We start from the raw sequence: 23185 nt of genomic DNA, 5'->3' as shown, positions 1-23185 counted from the left end.
GATATCTCCAACTTCTCATCCAGTTGAATCAACAGCAACCAGGAGCAGCAATGGGGAACACCAACAGTCTTCTTTCTTGGAGCTTCCCCACACTCTGAGCTCTGGCCTTTATTCCCTCTCCAGAGTCCTCCGAATTAAACTGTCTGCAGCTGGCAAAGAGCCCCTCTCAGAGCCACATGAGGCAAATAGTTTGCTGCTGTGGACAGTCTGAATCAGTTTCATATCCCACAGCTGGGATGGAAACAAAACCATACTTACATATCATAAACCAAAACTTCCACGGAACAGAGGAGTTATCTATGAAAAAGTAGTAAATAGCTATTTGTAACTCGATGAACCAGCAGCCAGCCTTAGAGTAATCCTTCCTGGCTAATTTAGGACAGTGAATGTGCTTGTTCAGGCTGCTGTTAGTGTATCCTAACCTAAATCACTACATGCTAGAACTCAATTGTTACATTTTATTTGGTGTCATTTAAAAATAAAACTTTGTCTTGCTTTTCCAAAAAAAAAAAAAAAAAAAGTATTTCATTGGAAAGAGACCATAGTCCGGTGGGAAGTCACTGAAATATCAACCACAAAAGGCCGTTGTGGTTGTTAGGTGTTAGCCACTCAGTAATGCTTGCCAGCATGAAAAATAGCCAGGAAGAGGCTGTAACCCAAGATCCAGTACATGAGTGGATAAGTACTCCTGCAAGATGCCTGTCTCCTGCAGTTTTTTGTGTAAGCAACAGAGGTGAACATCATTGTGTGGAGTTTGCTCTGTGCCTGATAATTTGTAGGTCTCCTGTATTCCTCCCTATAGCCTTAGCAATGGAGACTATTCCTGGTGCAGATCTTATGTGTCTTTCTCCCTCTTGTCTCCACACATAGATGGGGTTCTTTCTTGTGTGTTCTTTGTTGAGTTCCTGACCTTGGTCTAGTGGTGACTCCTCTAAGTCTGTTATCTGTTCCAGTCAACTTTCACCTGGTGCTTGGATAACACATGAGTTTATCCTTTGTGTTACCTATTTTCCTACCTGTTGAACCTGGTTGCCCAGTTCCTTATCAGGGAGCATCTGTAAAGATTGGTACCAGAGAGCCTCTGTCGACTGTAGTCTGGTTCTGGGTGGTGACTGTGGTTCTCATGGTATTTCCCAGGTTCTGGAAGCCTTACCAATATTTGATAGACGCTTTGCTTAACAGATCTTTTATACACACAGAGAATACACACTAAATTTTATTTTCTTTCTGGGTTTTTGTTTTGTTTTATTTGAGTAAGCATCCTACTCTGTCTTAGTTTAAAGCCATTAACCAGTTTGTTTAAAGGTCTAGGTGTGTTATTTTGCATCTATATGTAATTTTCTCTAGAACGTCTAAAATGTATGTTCAGTAAATTTCACATGCTGTCACCTCTGGTTAAAAGGGGGCAGCTAAAATTTTTGAAAGCATCTGATCATTTAAAATTAAAGAAAGTATATTTGTTGGATTATCATTGGATTTGCTGGATTATGTTTTGTGGTCATGCATGTTAAATATTTATATGAAGAATCCCTTTCTCCCTAAGGTTGATGCTATTACCACTTTCTAGTTTTCATAGAAAATTTATTTGCTTTAAAATACAACTCAATTATTAATTTGAATTGGTAGGGTATTTTATGAAATTTATATGTATGGATGGATAGCGGGGAGGCTACAGTTTAGCCAAAGTATTAATAACTGATGACCTCGAAGAAGGTATAATGGATCTAAAATTTGAAGTCATACAGGTGGACCAAATAGTGACCTTTAGACTCATCTGAAGAGGCCAGCCAGTATAGGGCCTAGGTGTCTAGTCAGTAATCAGTGTGTCTTGCTTATACTAACCCTGCTTGGAACAGTTGGCATCTGAATCTTTTTACAATGAATTTTTTTAAAAATTTATTTACCTTTATTTTATATGCATTGGTGTTTTGTCTGCATGCATGTCTATGTGATTGTGTCAGATCTTGGAGTTACAGGCCGTTGTTAGCTGCCATGTGCGTGCTGGGATTTGAACTGGGTCCTCTGGAAGAGCAGTCAATGTCCCAAACCACTGAACCATCTCTCTGGCCCTACAGTGATTTTTAAGTGGCTTTAGTCAAATCAGAGATAGAGATTTCAACCAGATGGGTATAATAATTTGCAGTACTTTCAGGACTAAGTGCTCATAAGTCTTTTAAAATATTTTCTTGCTGGAAACTGAACTAAATTTTTGACTCACTTCTGCACATTATGTCTCATTGCTCTTGGGGATTTTGTGATGTGGTACCTACCTAACGGATGGGAATTTCTTTGAAGCTGTGGGTTTAACATGCAAACACATTCAAGAATTCACAGAAATTTCTCAGTTTGGAGCTAGAATGAGAGCTTAATTTTACACCAAAAATATGGATTAAAGGGATTGAAATTCTTGCATGTAAATGCCCACCTACCCCTACTCTTGGGGAATCTGAGTTCATTCCGCATCTGTTCTGTTTTATCTTATATCTATCTGCTGCAGTGCAAGAGTATGTCATGGCTTGTCCTCTCACGGCTCACTCTCAAGCTTTTGTCTTTTCCCTTTGCTGTGCTTCTTTCTACAGTAACCTACATCATTTTCTAAATACAAACCCTTTGTCCAAGAGACCAAAGAATCCTGGATAGTACTGGACTAATTCAAGCAATTTAAAGTAATTAAAAAAGCATGCAACTCAGAACGACAATGCATTTAAGCTAATTGCACTGAGTAGTCATTTTTAGCAACCATCAAATGAGAGAAAGCAATGAGAGCCTGTGGCAAATGTTAATAGGTGACACAACTTTAACATCAGGAACTGTGTTATATATGCCATGTTTCTTGTTAGTCTTCGCATTTCTCTGTTTGAGCACTCTACGTTATACCAGCCCAGAGCCCACTTTATTCAGAATCTGCCTTGCCTGTTAGGACAGGGGTTTTAAGTTTGATGAATCATTTTGAAGGCTTCTCTGACATTTGTTTGTTCTGCTAATCTTAAAATAATAATAATGAATCACCTTTTCAACTTGCACTTGTTATGGGACTGTGATTATTCAATATGAAAAGCAATTTTGTAGTTTGAATAAATTAAGTTGGCAAAATAGGAAAAAATATTGATCAGGTTATATTTAACATTTAACCTTATTCTTTTAATATTGAAACAATTCTGTGATGTGCGCTTTTGTGTGTGTGTGAAAGTTTCTGATAGTATTACCTCATCAAGTATTAATATCCCATATACTAACTGCAGTCATCTTGTGTAGGAATTTCAATGGATCATAGTACAGAGACAGTACTCATGTAGCTGGGTGAGCTTCATGACGCTTGTTGGCTAACGGCACCTTCTTAGAACTTGATTTTGCAGCAGTGCTCAGATAGAATTATGAGGCCTGCAGTCTCTGGGTGCTGGGTGCCATTGCTGAGAACCCTGGTGGGTCTGCCCCTGCAGAGTTGTTGGAGCAGAGACTTGAGTTACGGGATACTCGGTGTGTGGCCGTCCGCGCTCAGACAGAGCTAATAATAGTTCAAGTTTACATTGTTGATCCTAACTTACAGTTTGCTAAATTTCGCATTGTAATGCCTCATCTAAGGTTATGTGATTTCGAGGGTTTTGCTGTTGTTAAGGTTCTTACTGTGTATACCAGGCTGGCCTTGAATTTACTAGCTTTCTTTCTCAGCCTCTGAAGCAAAACGGTTTGTTTTTTTTTTTTTTTTTTTTGTAATTTTTAGTTAATTTTGTTAGGATTGTTATTTACACTGCTTTATATTCATATGTTTATAATGTCTTTCTACTTTGTAAATTTTAATATCAAGAGTTTTCAATTTTAAAGACAAAATTAGGACTACAAATGATACAGGTGTTATATCTGTGGTTTTTAGTTTTGGCAGTCTATAGATGAATGCTTGAGCCTTTATAACATACACATTATCATTTTCCTAAATTTAAAAAGCACTGCATCTTTTTGACCTATAAACTTAGAAAACCAGACTTTTAGAAACTTCTATTAAGGAAATGAGCGGCTTCTAAATTTGTAATCAATTTTATTTAAGTTATGTTTCTGGTGGGTTTTTGTTTGATTCCCTACTCAGTTTTGTGGTGCTAAAGGTGGTCCCCAGGACCTAGTACATGCTTCGCACGTGCTCCACTGAGTAGTGTCCCTTTGCTCTGCTGCTGCTTTCAGAATGAGCATCTGAAAGAGCCACAGATGCACTCCTGGTCTTCCTTGCACAGGAACATACTCAAGCAGAATAGCTGGCTCTGTGTGCCCTGTCCTGTTTGCAGGTCCTGCAGTGTGTTTTTCAGGGATACGGCCTTTGATGCCATTTTAATAGTGACCTACTTACTCTTTCAGTAGATGGTAAAGAAAAGCCCCTGTCACTCCTGATATCAGGAAAAAGTACATTAATACTTTTTTCACTGTTATGTAATAGGCAAATTTGTATTGTTTACCAAATTGTTTTACTACAAAGTCCTTTTAAAAGTGAAGGTTAAGATTTTTTCTCAACTAACCAAATTAAATAAACTGTTGGATAAATGTGTATAAGCTCAAATAGTATAATGTATTTTTCATCGAGATAATTAATTAGAAAGTGTTATCTCTGCTTTCAAATATTGCTATAAGGACCACTTTCATGTTTTTGCAGGTACTGTAATAGGTGTTGTCATTTATACTGGAAAAGAGACCCGAAGTGTAATGAACACATCCAATCCAAAAAATAAGGTAGGCTAGAGTTAAGGAGTGACTGCTTTAATGAACTTGCTTTTTCCTTTCAGTAAGTCTATGTAGTGCTGACTAGTCCATTTATGTAGCATAATACATAATATGAAAAACACACTCTCCACTGCTGATGAATTCTAACGAGTCCCTGTGTTTGTATACCTTCTCTTAGGCAAGGATCCTCTGCCTCATATGAGTTTTATATGTGCCTTATATTTGGCAGTTAGTTTTCGGGTTCTCGTCTAAAGTTTATATTGTAGTTTGTGTTCTTTATGTTGATGGTTTCTTTTTAAAATAATTTTTTAGTCCTTTATATTACTTATCTTGATAGTTGTTATATCTGGGTTGTTTCTTTCATTTCAAAAACATACTAAAAGTCCAAAGACTCCTGGTAATACTCCTAAAATCATCACTTGTACAATCAAAATATGTTTATAAGTTAAATCACAATGAAAAGTTAGTGTGCATTCTCAGTATTTGCGTGTGGCTGATTCATTTTTGATAATGAAGTCAATGTTTGAAAGTACAGTTAAATGAGAAACTTACTGTTCATCTTATGCTTACTTATTTGAAATATAATATATGTATTTAAATAAAATAAACAGTTCTCACAGATCCATGCCTTACACTGTAGGTCACTAATAGTGAAGGTTATTATTATTATTATTTTTTTTTTTGCTGGAAAGCTTTCTTCTAAACAGAAGAAATAAAATATGCCCTTAAAATATATGTATTTATCTGGTATGATGTAGTCCTTTTCTTCAGCTAAGAACTATTTTTTTTTTAATAGTCCTTCAAAAAGTAGGAAAGCAAGCCAAACGTCTTGGCTTATGTGTTTAAGTTCAGCATTAGGGAGGTTGAGGCAGGTGAGAGACTGTAAGTACAAGGCCAGTCTGGGCTCCAATCGTGAGTTTCATAGCAAAGAGCTTGTCTCAAAAAACAAAACAAAACAGGAGAACATCATCTTCCCCAGTACATAACCAAACACCACCAAAGTGGGTTAACCCCTATGTTTGCTGATGTAAGTGGGGCCTGCTAGAGAGTCTCTGCCAACACAGCTGGTCAGTTCTAAGTCTCCAAGTGTTTGTGTATGACTCTACTTAAGATAGACAGACAGACAGCATTCAAAAGTAGTCCAACCATAATGAATAACGAAAGTTTCCACATGGGGTAATATCTTGCCAGTGTTCAGTATTAGTTTCACCAAATTAAAATTCAGACAATGGTACCAAGTATGTGTATGTATATTTCACTGTAACTTGAGTATGAATTCTAACTGTGTTGAGGAGAAACTTCTCTCTAGATTTACTTAGCAAATTCTGTTCTGGGCATCAAATATATCTTAGCGACTACTTCAACAACAAAACTAAAGCAATTTGCTTAAAACAATATGGTAAGCTAATTTTAGAATGATGTTCATACTTATACATGTTTTCAAAGAACTGTGATGATTGTTTCCTCAAATGAACAGGTAGAATATTCTAATGCATGTGCTACTTTAAGAGGTTTTTCTTCCTGCTGTCACTTTTGTGTTTATGGGGATATTGGGGATAAATGTAATTTTAAGCAGTAAATTTACCATTTTAGAGCTACCTTTTAAGCAGACTTTTACATTTCTCCTTATTCTTCAATTGCGCTTATCTCATGTTTTTTCATAGTCTCCAATTTCTCAGCTGCATTCTCTGCATATGTTTCATAGTGGCTCATTGTGGTTCAGATAAGTTTATGGTCGTAGCTAAGGATTCTCACACTTGCTTTGTTAGCTGGGGAGGAATCTAGGTTTTGCCATTGACCAGGTTCTCGGCTTTGAACAAATGGGTTGTTAATTCTGCATCTTAATTTTCACATCTGTAAAATAGATATGAATCCCACCTATGGTTGAGAATCAGCTCATATTATTTGTCACTTTTAAAAAGGAATGTGCCTCAGTATTAGATGCTGTATTGCAATTATTATTATATGGTTGACTGAGTCATACTGTGTTACTCTATAGCTTTGGCTGGCCTGGAACTTGTGATGTAGACCAGACTGGCCTCGAACTTATAGGGACCCTCCTACCTTTCTAGAGTTTTGGAGTTAAGGGTGTGTGCATCACCACACTCAGCTGCCTTGCAGATCCTAATGTCATTTTGTGACATAAAATATTCTGCATATCAATCCTCATTTTTAGTTGAAAAATACCTGCTGATTCATATGTAGAAATCCTAAGCAGCTGGGGCTGGAGAGAGGGCTCAGTGGCTGGTCGTCTAGATGTCCCTGGTTTAATATCCGGTACCCACAACTGTCTGTAAGTACAATCCCAAAGGATCTGACCCCCTTTTCTGGCTCTGTGGGCACATCAGTTCCGCTAGAACTAAAGTTACAGTTGGTTTTCGGGTGCCATATGGGTTCTGGGAAACAAACCCTAGTCTTCTGCAAGAACATCAAGTGCTTACAATCGGTAGTGAGAGCCTCCTCTCTGGCATGCCTTCTGTGCGTATTTGAAATTTGCTTTTTTCCTTGGTGTTAGTGAGTTTTATTATTGGAGTTTTTAGGTTCACATTAGAACTTATGCTCTACCATTAAGTAGCCATCACAGACTGATATTAAAGTGCTTTTCAGTTGGCCCCACCTTGGTCCTTATTTGGTGTTCATTCTTCCCCCTTTCTAGCCACACTCATAGAAGTGACAGTTGAGGTTTGTAGAACACCCAGTACACGATGGGTAGTTCTTAAAGTTCTTTCTAAAAGTATCAGTCTGAAACCATCCATTCTTTCCCCAAGTTTGTCACTTCTGTGTGCTCACTTCCACCTTTTTCTCCCCTGGGAGACACATGCATCTTCACAGCTGAGGTTCATCCACACAGTGGGCATGTGCCAGTGTGACTGACCCCTCAGGACCCTGAGTGCTCAGGAGGGCCTTCTCTCTCTCTACAGCTGAGCCTGCTGACAGTGGGGCTCCTTAGGAGGCATTTCTCAGGCTTGATTTTGAAATACTTTTTGTAAGTTGAGGCTTAATCCAAGAGAGAAATAAATTATATATGTTTACATATGTATGCAGTGAAATCTTTCCAAGTGTTCAGTGCTAGTTTATATGAGTAAAATTCAGGAAAAGGCTTCAGCCAGGCTGCAGTGGACAAAACAGCCAAGATTTTTCCAGGGTGAATTGCTGGTTTTGATAAATGTTAAATGAAAAAGAACATGTGATGTTGACTATAATTACAGAACAGAAATGGTTGTTTGCTGTTTGTGTGGTGTTTTCTGAAAATTATATTTCACTTGTTCTCTAAGCCTTTAGACTTCAGAGAAGACTAGTACAAATAAAACTAATAGTTCTGAGGGAAATAAAATTATTTTCCTGAGCTTTACTGGGTTTCATCTATTTTCACCTCTGACGGTGATCCTAAGCAAGGGACCTTGACTGACAGGATGATTAGTTGAGATTTAGCTATGGAGCTTATTGCTAGAAAAGTAGATATTGCTTGAAATGTCCATAATTCAGAATGAGGAGTAGTAGTTAGCAGTCAGGATGAGGTAATCCATGCTAGATAATATGCTGCACAAACTATGGTGGACTCTGTAGCAGTCTTACACACATTTTGTGCCAGACACCAACGGATTTGCTCATCATGAACCCTCCCAGACCTTCCTTGGCAGCCCAGTACCATGTCACTAGCATAAGGACTGGCATATCACTACTGACCCTTAATGGCTTTTAGCAATGAACAGCATAAAATTAATTTCATTGGCCAAAGCAATTAAATGGCCTCATCTAAGTTCAGGGTATCGGGAAATTACAATCCTCTCCTGTGATCCAATTGGGAGAGTTGGAAATACCTATTGAGCAGTATTAGCACTTACAGTGTGCTTGTGGATGACAATTTCCCGGAGTCTTGTAGTTGGTGAGAAATAAAAAAGTGGAATTCCAAAAATGTTTGTTTCAAAAGTTGAACAAAGGAAACAGAGGAAGAATAACTGAGGAAAAAAAAAAAACACAGTTGCATGAAGAGGACATTTTATTCAGCAGGAGGGAGCAATTGCAGGATTCATTGAGGTAAAGGAAGGGGTTACTAGATTTAGAAGTCTGAAAAATATTGCTACAATTCAGTAGTTGCAGTAGATATTCAAGAGAGAAATTCCGGCAAGGGTTCTCAGTGTCAGAGAAGCATAAGGGTAAAGCAGGATAGGGGTGTCATGCTGCAGAAACTGAGCTCAGGGTTGGTTAAGGCAAGGGTAGACTAACTTGTTTTATGACAAGGATCCCAGACCAGGGAGAAGAAATGTTAATTAAAGAAGCTGAAGGAAGAGAAGGAAAAATGAGGGGGAGAGAGAAAGAGAGAATAGAAGAGAGGAAGGAGTAGAGGGAAGGAGCAAGAAAGAAGAAACTACTGCTCTGACATCTGCCCTTGAAAGACTCCTGTGCCAGATAGGGTATGGGTTAGTAGAGCAACTCCAACTGATACAGTACAATAAGTAAATGACTTATTCATTTACGTTTCTTCTTAAATTTTTTTCTTGCACTCTAATGACAATGTAATTGGAAAGTGTAGTTTTATGCTTATTTCAGAAGGAGCTAAAAAGTACAGTGTTATCATCCAGATAGAGAGTTCTCTGATTTTTCTAGATGAAGGAAAATTGTCCATTATTGTAGGATTTCCTCAAGAGATGGACTCTACTCATATTTGGAAGTTTTAAAACTTTGAACAAATAAAAAGTTTTTATTACTAAGCAACTTTACAATGAAATTTGGTGAAAGTTTATAAATTACAAGGACTACAACTTGAGTAATGGACTGCTTTATAAAACCTTGCCTTAGATGTATTTAATAAGATGATACTTGATTACATTTAAGAGGGAAAAATTCTTAGAGAAGGTTAAGGAAATCAATCGTGACAGGTTGCCATTTTCATGCCGCTCATAATAATAAGTTGCTCAGAGCAAGAACATCAAGGATGAAATGATAATACAAATTGCTTCAAGCATTTATTGTAATCCCTTGGGCATATTGATTTGTGTTTCTAATAAAAAGATGCTTTCAGATGTCTCATTGACAGAGAGACAGGTGACATGTGCCATTATGGGAATTAGAGCTGCCTCTCGTTATCTGGATTGTTGCAAGGCATTTTCAGACAATAGAACAAAATAGAGTCAACTGCGATGTACATTCCCAGTTGAAATATCAAGGCAGTTTTGGAAAATGGCTTTTTTATTTTAAAAGGACCATTTATTAATATTTTAAGAGTCCTCTTGAACTATAGTAAAATATTACAATAGAGTAACTTGCTTTTGTCTTTTTTGTGGTTACATATCATCATGGAACTTTGTTTTTCTAACAGCTGCCTTCTCAAGTAATGTAGTTTCCAGTTTAACGTGGGGTACTCTACTTCACCAAAAGCTGCATGGGGAGAATGTAAAGTTGCACTCGACCTCATGAATAGCCTAGGATGCCTTTTTCACCAGTGTTGCTGACAAATCATAGTCTTTTCAAGCCTCATCAGGAAAATATTAGCTACCATCAAGCTGACCACGAAGCTCTCTAGTAGCTCACAGACATGATGCAGCACACCTGCTTGGGCCACACTGGTACCCAGGCCACTATCACTGTGTCCGGCACACTGGAATCACAGCCACACACAGCTTTGTCTGCGTTGTGAGTACACACAGACTTAGAACTCTAGGAAAACAGGAAAGAAGCTATCTTGATGAGACCTGCTCTACAAGCACAGAGAAACATCTAAAGTACAAATATTAGTTTTGGTCCCTGAATTCCTTTAAATATGAATTTTGACTATAAAGCAAATGCCCTTCATAACAAATGTGTTATTTAAATGCCTAGTTCTGCATAATGCTGTGAATAAGAAGTGCTTGCTGTGTATTTGTCTATGTTAAGTAAGAATATATTTGGTAGTTTCCTTATGCCTTAGGACAATAACAAAGTATCTGCAATCTAAATTTATAACATAGAATTCTACTTTAGGCAGGTAGGCAATTTCATTTGGTAGGGCAATTTCCCAGACCTGTTTGTAGAGCACAGATAGGGTGGAGGAGATAAGATTAAAAGAGATTAAAACCTTCTGTCACTCAGGTTCTCAGGGTGCCACTCTGTGCCACCTTTCTCAGGCCAGAGGATTCCTGTAACCAGCTGCTGCTGACCAGAGTGCCCTGCTGTTCATTCTTATACATATAGAAGTCCTCTGTTGACAGCCTCTGTAAGCAACAGGTCTCTCAGAATCAGAATCAGACATCATTGGAGACAATTTTGAGCCAGGAATCAGTGTAAAAGGAGGGCCCTTGGGTTGTCATGGTCCCCTTGCCAAAGTCCACTAGGAGGGGATGTGGTTCTGTTGAACATCTGTATCTCTCTGCCTTCCTTCCTTCCTTCTGCTGCCTCCCTTGTTAATTCCTTCATTCAGAGCCAGGCTCTGGGCAGGCTGTGGGGTGTCTGTCCATGCCTCGCCACTGAAGTAAACCTCCTTTCCTTTCCACTGGGCCCAGGAGTCTGCAGCTCACTGTGCAGAGGACCCTTGATATGTTTTCACAGCAGCACATAGCAAGAAGTACAGATGTGATAAGGCTTGTTTGCATGTTTATTGTTGCTCTGATGACAAACAGTAGCCTTTTCACAGTATGCATGAGTCCTTCTTCCCTCCTTCCACCTCTCCACTCCTCACTCTCACTGCCTCTCTAAGAGGGCTGTCTTAAGCTTGTAGGGCCATTTAGCCACACACTTGTGTAGATCAGTGATTATTCTCCTTCTATCACAGTTCCTTGGCTTGGACTATCCATTCATCCTGGTGTTTCCGACACTACACAAGCTAGCTCCTCAGTAAATGCTGGTTGAAGATATGAGTCAGCCTAAGACAACCTCATAGTTAACTTATCCCTGTCCTCCATAAGGTTTTAAATGTCATGGAGACAGAAGCTGTGCTTTGCATATTCTTATATATCATGCTTTTTACACAGCCAGTAATGCTGGACAGACAACAATGAATTAAATAAAAATGACTCTTGTGAACATGGTTTATAATAGTTGTGGAGATGGTGACCATGTCATTCATAAAAGTAGAAATGCCGTGCAGGCTGGTAGAAGCACTCTGGTATTATACAGAGTGGCATAGGGCACAGAGACAGCACTGACTGATTGGTATCAGGCTTTGCCCGCATTTTCCTATGTGGTTTTTTGTTTGCTCTTATTTGGGGAATTAAATAGTATATTACTTTATTGGATTGTTGCTCATTTTCTTTTTGGCCTGTGGGAACCTTTTAAGCAGGTTGTGTATTAGTATGAACGATCATCCTCAGCATTTTTTGTTCTTCTACTAAAAGATGTATCTGGCTCTTTTTATATTTTCTTTGTCTTAGCTCTAGGATCATCCTAAATTCCCTTCATCAAAGAATGGTATTTTGAAGTTAGGTGTTGGGAGTAGGGCATGGTTATTGCTATTGAGATGTGCTGTTTTAGGCCCTTGTACTGGTAGAATGGGGGGATAGATGAATATATAGGAGAATGATGGATGGTTAAGTGGATGGATGAGCATAAAAAGAACTTTATTCAGCTGTTCCGGTTGTTGTCTTGGATGGCTTACTTCCTCTGTCTACTGACCTAGGCCTCATCCTAGAAGCTTCTAGCCTCCTTACAATCTAACCTAGGCCTAGAATGTTTTCAGCCTCTGAGACTCACTACTGAATAAGCTCATCCTTTCTTGTTCTTTCTGAGCTCTTAGCTGACTGGTTCAACTCAGTTGTTCTGGCTCAAAGTCTTTTCACAGATAACTTACTCAATCTTGCTTTTCTTTCAGCCTCTGAATTGGTCTGCTTGGCCCCCAACTAATTAACAATCTGCTTTAATCTCCTCAATCCTTCTTGTTCTGTCAAATCTTCTCTGATTCATCACTTTTCCTGCCACTCAATTAAACATCACTTTCAAACATGGGTGTTTCCTTCTATAAACTGTCTTTACCTTCATTGTTTGGGATTAAAGGTGTCTACCACCATGCCTGGACCTAAGTTTTTCTTTACCTGAGATTTGTTCTATAACAGGCTAGCCTTGAGCTCAGATTAGCTTGCCTCTGTCTCCTGGATTAAAGGGGTGTTTGTATTCCAGCTGGATCACACAGACCTGGAAGGCCTTTGGATGAGATCTCTTGCCAGAATAACAGCCATGCTCTGAATCAACACCCTCTACAAGCATTTACGTTTATTTCTTTATTGATATACACTGGATCTCATGAATTCAGGCAGAAGTCTAGTTGTATCACAGTTCTACAGGGTTTCTTGTACTTTCCTCTATCTGTACAATAATTTTCTTCCCTCATACTGGGAAACTGTCTGCTAATATCTGTAGTGAGCTTGTGTTTGCATTCCCTTAACTGTAACCAGCCTACATCTCAATGCATTTGGGTTCCAATGTCTTGTATCACTTCACCTTGCTTATTGTCTTTCCTTTATTGACCATAGCATAAATCAATGAAAGCTACATTAGTAAAAGCCTATTGGGGAGTATATACTGGTGTTCGTCTTTGATGGAAAAGGCACGTAGGCAATATGATCATGCATTCTCTCAGTGTTGAGCATGCCATGTGGCCTGGTGAATGAGCAATGATCTCTGCACAGATGTGCAGGCAGTTCACTCATCAACTGATAGATGAGTTGAACACAGCATAGGAGAACATTCATCTTCCCTGACACTCATGCATAGGTCTCAGTACTCACAGCCCTCAGTGTGGGTGTTCCATCACCTCCATCAGCACCACACTAATGTCATTGTAAACCCAGAGGAAGGGACCACTCAGAGTTAAGTGTGCCACCCTACCTCTAAGCAGATGAGGGCATGTTTTATTTTTCTTGTCGGGGACTAAAAGCATCACTCCTTAGTGCTAATCTCACCAAGTGAAATTAGTGACTCTGACTTCTACTTTTTTTCCTATGCTTCCTACATAGTAAATAAACTATACCAGTCTGAGGTGTGACTTAAATCACATTCACATTCTTTTAGACTAATGTTCTAAATTAGGATACCTTAGTGATAATGGGCAGACTTAGCGAGCTAGGTCTAGAACCCAAACGTAGATTTAAGCCACATTACCCGATTTCTTTTAACTTTGCCATTGGTGCTGACACGAAGTATATTTTTGCATTGTAGTAATATTGATGGCACACTCTGAGTCACACAGTCATGTAGTTGCTAAACTGTATTATGGGCACTTTTCTTTAACCTCCAAATAAAGACTTAAAAAGTAGAAATGAAAGATAAGCACAAACAGCATAGCTGCAGAGAGTTCATTAACCTGTGGAAATGAGCAAATTGTATATGACACAATTTAGAAAGAGATTTGTTTTGTTTTGGTTGAATATTTAGTCATTCAAGCAACAATTTTCTTAACTTAAAGTCAATAATTTGTTTTGTTATTACAATTACAAAAACTGTTTCATAGCCTTAAGATATAGACATGGTCTGAATCACACAATGTAGAGAATAGAATTTTCATAATGGATCAATTTAATACGTTTTTAATTCCAAACAATATAAAGAAAAATGACTACTATGAGTTTAATCTTGGTCTCAGATGATGCATTTGCCTCTTGTTTGGATGAAGGCAGATCATTGGGTGCTCTGCCTCTTCCCAGCAGGCTGAGCACACAGACTCATGAGCAGGGAAATCACTATCAGGGAATGATGCTGAATAGACGAAGGCTAGACTCAGGTCTCTGCACCCTTGGATCAGTAGTCAAACCTCTTCTGAGGTATACTCCTGAGTGGCCTTCTAGATAGCAATTCATAACAATTCACTAAAACAAACAACAACAAACCCAAGAAGGCCAGGCAAGGTGGTATACACCTTTAATCCCAGCATTCTGGAGGCTGAGGCAGGCTGATCTCTGAGTTTGAAGCCATTTAGGGCTGCTGACATGTATATATCTGCATGCACATGTATTTTGAGAAAGGGTCACAAGTGACCCACGCTGACTTCCAGCTTACCTAAGTCGACCATGAACTCTTGATCCTTATTCCTTCACCTTCCTAGTGCTGGTCTTGTAAGCACAGAGGTATTTGATTTTGAGAGACCCGATACTGTTGAGATCTAAGAGACAGTACTTAATGGGAATTACTGCAGCGTTTAGGGATTAAGTGCTCAGATATAGAAGCAAGGCCCTCAAATGTCCTTGTGTGGCCTGGCATAAATGGGGAAGCTCGTAAAGAAACTAGTCCTAAGAATGGGTATAGGCACCTTTCCTCTTGCAGGGCTTCTGGGGTTGAGGAGTGGAAACTGTATAGAAACAATTTTTGCCTGTGTCTCTGCATGATGGGCACCCCTGTGGGAGAGTCCCAATCTCTGCAAGCCAATCTCAGTTGGCTGCCTACGTATGCCTAGGGAAAATCTCCCAGGCTCGAAGACTTACATAAGCAAGAGTACTGCAAGCTTCTGTACCCTAGGAGGGAACAGACTAGAGAGGAAAGCCAGGAACATTTATGGCACTGTGGCTGTAAGGAAGGGATAGGGCCACGTTACATGCCTATGGCCAGGCAGTAGCCTCTAGAGTGTGTGAGCATCAAAGATCGCCTTCTCCTTGGATGCCACAGGACTCTGTATACAACCTCCTAAAACTTAGATGTGGGGTAAAGAAGCAGTCAGAAGGCCTGAATGTGACTTTATGTAAATTGTAAAGTGTAAATTGCTAATTTTAATGACTTTTCTTAGAATTTTGGGGAATACCTAGCAAATAAGCCTATCCTATAAAATACTGTGTACTGCCCTAAAACTCCCCAAGCTTTGACTCAAGATCAAGAATTCCAAGTGCCATTAGAGATGATCTTGGATCTCCTAACTGAGATGAGGGGCTAAAGATGTTGAAATCTTGGGATAGGTGCTTTTTGTAGAGGTCATGCTGGGTCAAGGTCAGTGATGTCAGGAAACCCTCAGAAGCATCACACTGCAACAGAAGGTAGACCGATTTGTTGGACACAGGCACATTTCAGAGCATAGATTCCCAAGTGTCATATCCTGCAATCTGATTGGAGTTTGGCTTTCATGGGCTAAATAAATAATGGATCTGGCTCTTTGGAGAGCTCCACTGACCTTAGATCAGTAGCATTTTGAGGCTACAAAGACAGAAGTTACATGTTGGGAGATGAAGGAGCAAGAGGTGAGTGTTCTCTGGGGCCTGTGGTCAAGAGAGTACTGTTTAGACTTACCCCAGACATTAAGGTAGCCATGTTGATAGGGAATGCTAATAAGAGAGAGAGGATGTAGAAGAATCCAGGAAAAAAAAAAAAAAGATTGCTGATAGGCTAGACCCAAAGGAGTCAAGTTCATAATCTTCAGAGCATATGAGAACTGACTGCAGGGAAGATGCAGCAGAGTATATTTGCATGAATACACTTCTGGGAAGTGGGAAGTATGCTCGTCTCAGTGAATTGGTGAGACCTCCTGAGGCATTAGAGAAATCTCAGGAAAGATTTCTTTCTCAGGAAAGAAATCTCAGAGGAAAGACTGGGAGAGGAAGCTCGCAGAGGACATCTGAGAAGACTGACCATGGTGCTGTGAGCTGGTGAAGGCTTTTCTTACATTGTAGTGAGACTTTCTCTGGTTGTGCCTTATTGTTCAGATGTAGAGACAGTGATATGGAGTTGAGACTTTGCTGTAAGGGCTGGCTGGGACGCAAGTTAGAATAAGCTGACGTCTAGAAACAGATTCTGGCATATTCTGCAGCTCAGATTAGGCACAGCACCTGCAAAACTCTTCTGAGGAAGTGGCCCTTTAGTGATCCTGAGACTAGAAGCACTGTTCTATGGTATACATTCTGGGGCCTAGGACTGCTTAATACTGAGGTAACAGGGTTTTGCAAAAGGTAGGATAAAATAGGCTGAAAATTAAGGCAAGCATCCGAGCCACAATGAGGTATGGCAGAGTTTGTATTGCAAGCAGAAGTTGAAAAGCCTTTGGCTAGCAAGAAAAGGGCTCTAATAGAAAAATCACCAACATGCTTACATAGATGAGTTGTCTATTTCAGGAGGTGGAAACTCATAAAGGGCCAGGGAGGCTGAAGCTAGAATCATTGTCATCAGCAGAGTGCTTTTGATGGGCTTCTTAGTAGGTTATATACAGTTGACAAAAGAAATCACTTTTAGAGATCCCACACCCCACTTGAAAAGCAAAAAGGAAAGAGAACAGGGGCAGGGGAACGAGGGATAACAGAATGTCCAAGAAGTATGGAACAATTTTTTTAATGCAATGTGAATAATGGAAATAGGAGAAGAAAAAGCAATGAAAAATTTTCTTGAAACAGTAATTCTCAGAACTTCCTGAAATTAATGACAGATACCAAAAAGAGGCTCAAAAAATGACATCCAGGGGCACCATGTTCACATAGCAGAAAGCCAGAAAGAATCTTGAAAAAAGACAAGGACTATCTGTGGAGATAACCTAGAACCCTGACAATGCAGCCACTTCTGATGAGAACTGATAGACTAAGATCAGAAAGGAGGAGAGGAGGACCTCCCCTATCAGTGGACTTGGGGAGGGGCATGCATGCAGAAAGGGGGGGAGGGTGGGACGGGGAGAGGGGAGGTGGGAGGGGCTTATGGGGGGATACAAAATGAATAAAGTGTAATTAATAAAAAAAAAAAGAAAAGAAAAACCAACAAGAAAGAAAAAAAAAAAAAGACAAAGTAAAAAGCTCTTGTCTGAAAGGGCAGTAATGTTTCCATCACAGCTGCCTGAAGGGAAACTCAAGCTTGCTGCCATAGCCTAGGCAAGCAAAGCAGGGTAGAGTCTTATGACCCAGCTGCTGCCCAGGAAATAGAAATGATGAACAGAGAGAGCAGGTCATAAGGAACGTTTATCACTGAGGGAAAAGGAGAAAGTGTTGGAATGGAATAAGTGCAAGGGAGGATGAGAGGGATAACACAGAGTAGGTTTTAGTTAGGGAATACAGGGAAGTCTTGAAGACTGGGTACAGGTCTCCCAATGGATGGTGGTAGTATGCAGGGCTGGGGATGGACCTCGGGGCCTTGTGCATTCTATAAGTGTGCTTAATCACTGATATAAACCCTCACTCCAGAACCCAAAACTTAAAGAATATGTGCTTGGGAATGGTGGGGGACAGGAAGTGTTTATCCCACAAGACTGGGGACCTGAGTTCTATCTCTACAACCCATGTGAAAATGTGAGTGTTGGCAAGTGCAGTATTGCCAGCACTGTAGAGGTGGGGAACGCAATGTTCCCCCAGGAGCTCTCAGGCAACCAGCCTCACCTAGTAGGTGAGCCCAGGACCATCTCAGAAGACCAGACAGAAGACAGCTCTTAAGGAAGGATGTCTCAGGCTGATCTCTGGCATCCAAAGGCATATGTATATAAAACACTAATGGACATATATTTTTTAATGTTTTATCTGTTTTCTCTGCATGTATGTGCACCGTCTGGGTGCCTGGTGCCCACAGAGGGCAGAAAGAAAGGTCATAATTCCTAGAACTAGGTTACAGATGGTCATGAGCTGGTTGCTGAGAATCATACCCAGGTCCTCTGCAAGAGCAGCCATGCTCTTTACCACAGAGCGAGCCATCTCTCTAGCCCCCAGGATCTATATTTTTAAAGAACGATAAAAGCAAAACATTCATAATTTATAAATTTATTAATATCTTATTAACAGGAATTCAGGTTCCTTTAACTTGTCTTCTTCAGTGCTTCTCTCCGTGTGCTTAGTTGTGATTTCCCCGCCATATTGAAGCCCTGCTGCCATCATTGAACTTCTGTTTAAGATCTTCCAGACCTTGCAGAGCTGTGCCTGGTCTGGCCTTGTCCTTTACCCTGGTCAGCGTTAGTGTTTGTTGCTATTCTTTCCTTTGCCCGCAGCCAAAATGGCGAGGGCTCAAGAGAGTCTACTTAGAACTGGGCTGTTCTGGGTTCAGCCATGAGCAGCATTTGTTCAGAATTAGAACCTGTTGACTCTTATTTTGCCATAAGACAATTCACTAATTATTGGAATTTTAGTTCTTTTAGTTTAGGGCAACCTTTTCGTCATTATGTGGCATGCTTGTTTTTAACAGCTAATAAGTGTAATTACATTTCAAATAAGTGCGCTCCAAGTGTTTTCACAGCATTTTGATATTGGTTCTGTGACCTAGCAGTTGTCTTCTGGTGGTTGAATAATTAATTTGTTTCTAAGAGCTTTTGAGTTTGATGGTTGCCTAACACAAGGATTTCCTTGTGGAAGGTTTGCTAGCTTTCAGTGACCCTTTGCTGCCATCTGGTACAAATTCAAAGTGCTTCTGTCATCTGCTGCTAATTGCTGTCACCTGCACGTTGCAGTCCCTCGTAGCTGAGACTCTGGAAATGAGACACACTGCCTTTTAGAGGGAGGTTTCTTGTGCACTTGCAGATGTACCCCTAAAAGGGAAGATGGAGCAAACATGCAGAAGCATTTTAGGTCAGTTTCTATTTTTATACCTAAGGTGTGAGGAATGGTGACAATTTTATGAAAGTGATTAATTCAGTACATCCCAAGTGATTTTGTTTGTTTTATGATTTGTTTTGAATGGTTTTGGTGATTAGGGCCTATTTAGGCTTAGAGATTGTTTCTATCCATTTGACAGAGGACTTCTTCATCCCTCTTCCCATAGATGATAAGCTTGCACCCGGGCACTAGCCTGTAGCACCGTATTATATTAATGTATTTTACGTGTAATTTAGAGAACAAGAAGAATATCCTGATTTGAAGTCTAAACTGTCCCCTGTGGCACTGGCACAGCTGATAATCGTGAACGAGAAAGATGTGTATATCAAATAGTTTACAAAATGAAGCCAGCTGTGTTTCCCTACATACTGTGGCTTCCTGACATGCATCATTAAACCTTATTAGCTACTTCCTTTTACAAAGATTCTTGTAGTCTTGAACATTGCATATTAACATTTTCTGCCCCTCCAACTGGAAATTATTTGCTTTATTGTAGAGTGTCAACTTGCTCTAGTTTCTGATGCGTTCTAATTGGTACTTTAGAGTATAATCATCGTGAGATACCACGCCATGCATTTCTTTATTTGGAAATTAATACAGACCTTTTCACTTTATCTGTCAATCTGAGCAACTTTTCACACAATTCCCAACTCTTGAGATTGCTTACAAGCCATTAAGTATGAAATGGTTCATAAAATGTCTGTAAAGACATAAAGTAACACAAAAATTTTAGATGGTTTGAAATAGTGTTACATTTGCCAAGATACCAGCAATAAAGCTTTAGACCGTTTTAATAATAAAAGGGTGATTAAGGAAGATGAAAAGTTTATTTAACCATATTACCCTTATCATTTAAATGTTTCAGCAAATCTTCTGAATTTTACTTTCCTCTCAAAACAAACAAACAAAAAATGCAAAACATGAGCTCTGTAGATTTTGGAAGCCAAGGAGCTGATTTAGAGGTAAATGTTAGATAGGATAGCATCACTTCAATTTTTTTCTCTCTCTTTGCCATTCTGTGACTGCCATTCTGCTGTGCTGTCCTAAAAATTAAAATGTTTACCTCTTATTAACTTCTAGTTAATAGCTACTTAAGCTGATGTGTGGGTGGGACAGAAAATGGCAGAAACTAGTTGTTCAAGATGATAGTAATTCTGAGGTGCTTCGAACACTGGCCAACATTTTATATCTTCACATGTTTTTTCAGTGTTATTATAAATAGGTAGTATGCATCTTATTATCAGAACACTTAATGAATTAACTGAAAGAATACTCCTAAGTTTGGTCTCAGTAATATTTTAGTCATAGAGTCATAGTCCTTTTGAATCAGTGAGCGGTTCTTGATTTAAAAGCACTCTTGTTGTTGTTGTTTTTTTTTTTTTTTTTTTTTTTTTTTTTATTGATAGATATCCTGGAGAATGCGGAGGGGACCTTCTTCAGTAGTCCATATATCACATATATTCAGTCATCCATGAACCATCGGGGGAGATTCAGACCTGATATTTGGCATAGTGTCGGTGTTAAAGCTCTTTTCCTGCATCCCTTGCCTTGCCTTTTTTCTGAGCTTCCTGGCACAGAAGGGCTCTAACAGAGCTGTGTAAAGATTCTTAAGCTGTGACTCTTGGGTAGCTAAACTATACCACCATGCCATTGCCCAGTTAAACACTCAGGAATTTTCTGTTGTCCTCTTGCTATTCCTAAGATGCTATGAGTCAGAATTAGTAACCTCAGATGACTTAGCAAACTTCCACTAGAGAAAGCAGACAGTCTACAAAAACTAAGAGTGCATATATTGGAAGCCCTGTTCAGTGATTTCCTTAAGTCTTGATAGAGTCCAGAATTTTAGTAGTATTATCAAATTATTTAAAAGTGCAAGATTTGATTCTATTGAGTAATATATTTTATAAGCTAGCATCTTCAAATAAATATTTAGGAGCAACTCTGAAGAATGATTTAACAGACTCTCTTTCTCAGGGTATCTAAAGAAGGTACTTGCTACATGAGGAAATAGACCAACACTTACACATATACCCTCCAGAATAAAATGTATCAAATAGTATCTTCAGATTGAACTGTTAGAAATAGAAATAGTGGAACAAAATGAGAAGGGATAAGTACCCTGTGTCTTAAGGAAAGCAGTGGTTTGACTAGTGAGCCCAGAACCTGCTAGGTGTATTCTCATTCCGTGAGAGCAGTGGTGACTCAAGCTCAGTCTGATGTCTCCAGATAGTAAAGACCAGGCTACATTCAGAAGGTAAATAGTATTTACTAAAATACGTACAAAGTTGCCAAAATAAGTTTCATGCCCACTGCATGAGTGTAGACAGGTAAGACTTAGTAGTTCATATTCCAAAATGAAAAATAAACACACTTAAGACAGGAAAAAAATCCACCACAGATTACCACACACATGTATCAAAACAAACAGACAGATGAGCAATAAAAACAAACAGAAAAAAAAAGTAACCCAACAACCAACCTGCTCAATAGTGAAGAGAGTTTTCCCAGAGCAGATATCATGGTTGTCAAGCAAACCAAAGATGGCATTGATTTCCAGGGATGACCTGATAAGGCCATGAAATCCTGAACAAATGAACTGGGCACCTGTGGAGAGTGTCCCAGGACAGAGCCATCTCAGTCAGGATAAATCTGTGTGTCTTCTCAAGGCTGTGCACACACGTTCATCTGTATGTTATAGATAACACATTTTTTGAGTTAAAAAGAATAATAACCCATGATGCTGTTCGACACAGTTGTTCAGTCCATTCTGTCTTTAAAAAGTGGGCTACACGTTATCCTTGACTCCTGGAATCCATGGAGAGAGCATATGTGGCTCTGCCTCATTGACTTAGCCAATGAACTACTAGCATCCGGAGGTAGTTTTTTTTGGGGTGTGTGTGTGTGTGTGTGTGTGTGTATGTATTTTGCTTTTTTTGCACATATTCTTAAATGTCTGCCAAAGCATTTCTTCCAGAGTGACAAGTAATTTTTACCAAGTAGGTGAATTTGTAACTACAAAGTCTTTGATAATTCAGAAAGACTATAAAACTCCAGATTATTGAGTCTTTCATATGTCATTAATAACCATAAATGTCAATTAATGGGAGGGGAGGAACCTTCTTTTAATTTAAGTTTCATGACAAGAACATTATCTACATAAAATGTAAGAATTGGGTGTAGTTTATGAGTTTTACATAGTTAAACTAAGTTGCCAACCAAATACCTGACCTCAGACACCAGTCATGTGACTGGTGCTGCATACTGAGATGTGTGCTGTCAGTGGCTAGTGTAAGGTTTTGACGTAATTCCTTTAAGTTGGTGGATGATTTGGTCAAACCACTTAAAACTGAAGGCTCTCTGTACTGTTACCACAGAATCAGATAAATACACTCAGGCTGTTCAGACCACTCTGCAAACTCTAGCTGCCATTTCACACACTTGGCTTATACACTGTATATAGCATTTTGAGTGTGTTGGGGTGGGAGCTTCAGATCTTTAATAGGATTTCTTCCTTATACTGGTAGATTTTTATTCAGGGAGCTCTCCCAACCCTATAGTTCAGAGTGTTTAAAGCCTAACAATTCTGCCCTGAACTCTTCATGATAAGAAGATCTTTAGGTCAACTTTGCTGTCAAGAAAAAAAAAAAAAAAAAAAAAAAGTAAATCCATGAGGTTAATGTACTGAGCAGGTGATCTAAGAAGCTATGCTTTACAGAGAGCGGACTCCAGGAAGACTGTGCCAACCTGGAGTGCCCTCTGCTGGCAAAGCCTTGCCATGCCACACACTCAGCTTTGGATTTGAAAGAGGAAATGAATGAAATGCCAACCTAACCATGGTGCTGAGTATTTTGAGAATGTGGACCATGGATGAGAGTAAGAACTAACTGGAGGATTTGGTCTCCTTTTATAGCCACCTATGAAAGGTGCTACAAATATGGTCTAATGGTCAGAAGTCAGGTGCTTTAGAAAATACAGGCTTATCTTCATACCCATGCTAGATTTCAGTATCCTTTGTGTATCTAAAGTAAAGACAAAACTTCGAG

General features: G+C 39.3%; 1 protein-coding gene across 2 annotated transcripts in view; it reads left to right on the top strand.

The window, feature by feature from the left end:
- Atp9b (ATPase phospholipid transporting 9B (putative)) overlaps positions 1-23185 on the top strand; it is a 219926-nt gene that overhangs the window by 100190 nt on the left and 96551 nt on the right. For both annotated transcript variants that reach the window (XM_055628015.1, XM_055628014.1), the window contains exon 11: positions 4637-4713. In XM_055628015.1, coding sequence (XP_055483990.1) covers positions 4637-4713 — 77 coding nt within the window. The remainder of the gene's footprint in view (positions 1-4636; positions 4714-23185) is intronic.

The sequence above is a fragment of the Psammomys obesus genome, unplaced genomic scaffold (assembly GCF_907164565.1).
Source record: "Psammomys obesus unplaced genomic scaffold, mPsaObe1.curated_primary_1811, whole genome shotgun sequence".
In the NCBI taxonomy this organism is placed as follows: domain Eukaryota; kingdom Metazoa; phylum Chordata; class Mammalia; order Rodentia; family Muridae; genus Psammomys; species Psammomys obesus.
This window is presented reverse-complemented; position numbering and strand designations above follow the sequence as displayed.